This window comes from Rhagoletis zephyria, unplaced genomic scaffold (assembly GCF_001687245.7).
Source record: "Rhagoletis zephyria isolate East Lansing unplaced genomic scaffold, Rhagoletis_zephyria_1.1 Rzeph_scaffold_04106, whole genome shotgun sequence".
NCBI classification, from domain to species: Eukaryota; Metazoa; Arthropoda; class Insecta; order Diptera; family Tephritidae; genus Rhagoletis; species Rhagoletis zephyria.
Window position 1 is genome coordinate 1,787 of NW_016161189.1, and position 1,349 is coordinate 3,135.

The 1,349-nt window shown below is 36.8% G+C and overlaps 1 protein-coding gene across 1 annotated transcript; it reads right to left on the bottom strand.

Moving 5' to 3' along the window:
- Positions 1-482: 482 nt before the first annotated feature.
- Positions 483-1,310, bottom strand: LOC108370269 (jerky protein homolog-like). The gene is made up of 2 exons (XM_017625570.1): positions 876-1,310; positions 483-811 (listed from the first exon to the last, which is right to left on the bottom strand). Exons 1-2 carry the CDS (start codon positions 1,233-1,235, stop codon positions 509-511), a joined length of 663 nt encoding a protein of 220 aa, XP_017481059.1. The 5' UTR covers positions 1,236-1,310; the 3' UTR covers positions 483-508.
- Positions 1,311-1,349: the final 39 nt, after the last annotated feature.

Here is a 1,349-nt window from a genome sequence, read left to right on the forward strand (position 1 = left end):
TATCTGCGTAAATACTTTTTCAGAATTCGCTTACCCGTTTTTACTACTTTTGGCCGCTGAAGTCCTTTGAGTGTATTTCTGCCATGAAAAAACACTCATAAAAATACAATCACTGTTCGGAGTCGGCGTAAAACTGTAGGACCCTCCCTTTGTTTGACAACACCAAAGCGCACGCCACAAATCGGAGGAGAACCTCCGGCAGAAACTAGCATACTGTCGAAAAAAAGTAACTACGAATTTTTCATAATACAGTGCGCTCGGGATAACGTCAACTAATTAAAACCGCGAGTATTGACATTTATGAAATTGTTGACGTTTTTGAATGTGCAAATTTAAAGCCAAAATTTAGTTAATACTGTAGTTTAAAGCGTTTTTATTGCTCGTAAAATAAAATCAGACATAAAGCAAATCCAGAGAAAAACAAAAAAAGGTTTCCAACCTAAATACATAAAACCAAAAAAAAAATATTTTACATGAGATCATGGCATACATACATATGTATCTATTCTTAAAAGAAATCTGTTATTTTTTTCTGCTGTTTTTTCCGCTCCGATAATTGAAATACAGCCTTCTCCATTAGACGTCTTAACACATTTAGATCATCTTGCGAAACATTCTCGCATCCGGCCCAATCCAAAGCCCGGTTAAAAATTTCTATGGCTTCGCTTGGCTTTACTGTTTGCAGATTTTCATGCACATCGTAAGCGTCATCATCGGACACTTCTAACTCCTCATTTGGTCCCGACCCAGTAACGTCATCAAACAAAATATCTTGATTCCACTCCTCAATGGATGGCACTGTATAGTCAACCTATAAAAAATATTAAAACTATGTCTGATAGTGTCCCTAAAATGGCTTAAGAAAAACGACAAACCTGAGGATTTAATTCATTAAGCACATCAACTGCGCGCGTCATTAGTAGCTGAAGCTCCGAATCCATATTTGCTTTCAGAATGCTCAATGGAACATTTTCCTCTGGATCTTCCTCAGATTCCGTGAAACTCAAAAGATTTTTCCAGCATTTAGCCATAGTGTCTGTACTGACTTTATTCCATGCGATCTCTAGAAACGTAACAGCATCCTTTAATGTTACTGTTTTCATTGAACTGACTAAATCTGAATTTTTTGCCGCCATCATGGCTAAAAGACTTGTTTTATAGTAAAGCTTCGTTATCTTAATTGCATTTTGGTCCATTGGCTGGATTAGTGGGGTCACATTTGGCGGAAAAAACATTGCAATTATGTTTCCATCCTCTGTTTTAAGCTCCAATTCACTTGGATGAGATGGAGCATTATCTATTAGAAGAAGTGCTTTAACTGGCAGATTCTTTTTTGAAAGAAACTCTGT

What these genes read in the sequence shown, in the direction of transcription:
- LOC108370269 (XM_017625570.1), bottom strand. Translation starts at nt 1,235, where the DNA reads ATGTTTTTTCCGCCAAATGTGACCCCACTAATCCAGCCAATGGACCAA. An exon ending in TTAATGAATTAAATCCTCAG is followed by an intron (nt 812 to 875) that starts GTTTGTCGTTTT and finishes TATTTTTTATAG; the next exon opens with GTTGACTATACAGTGCCATC.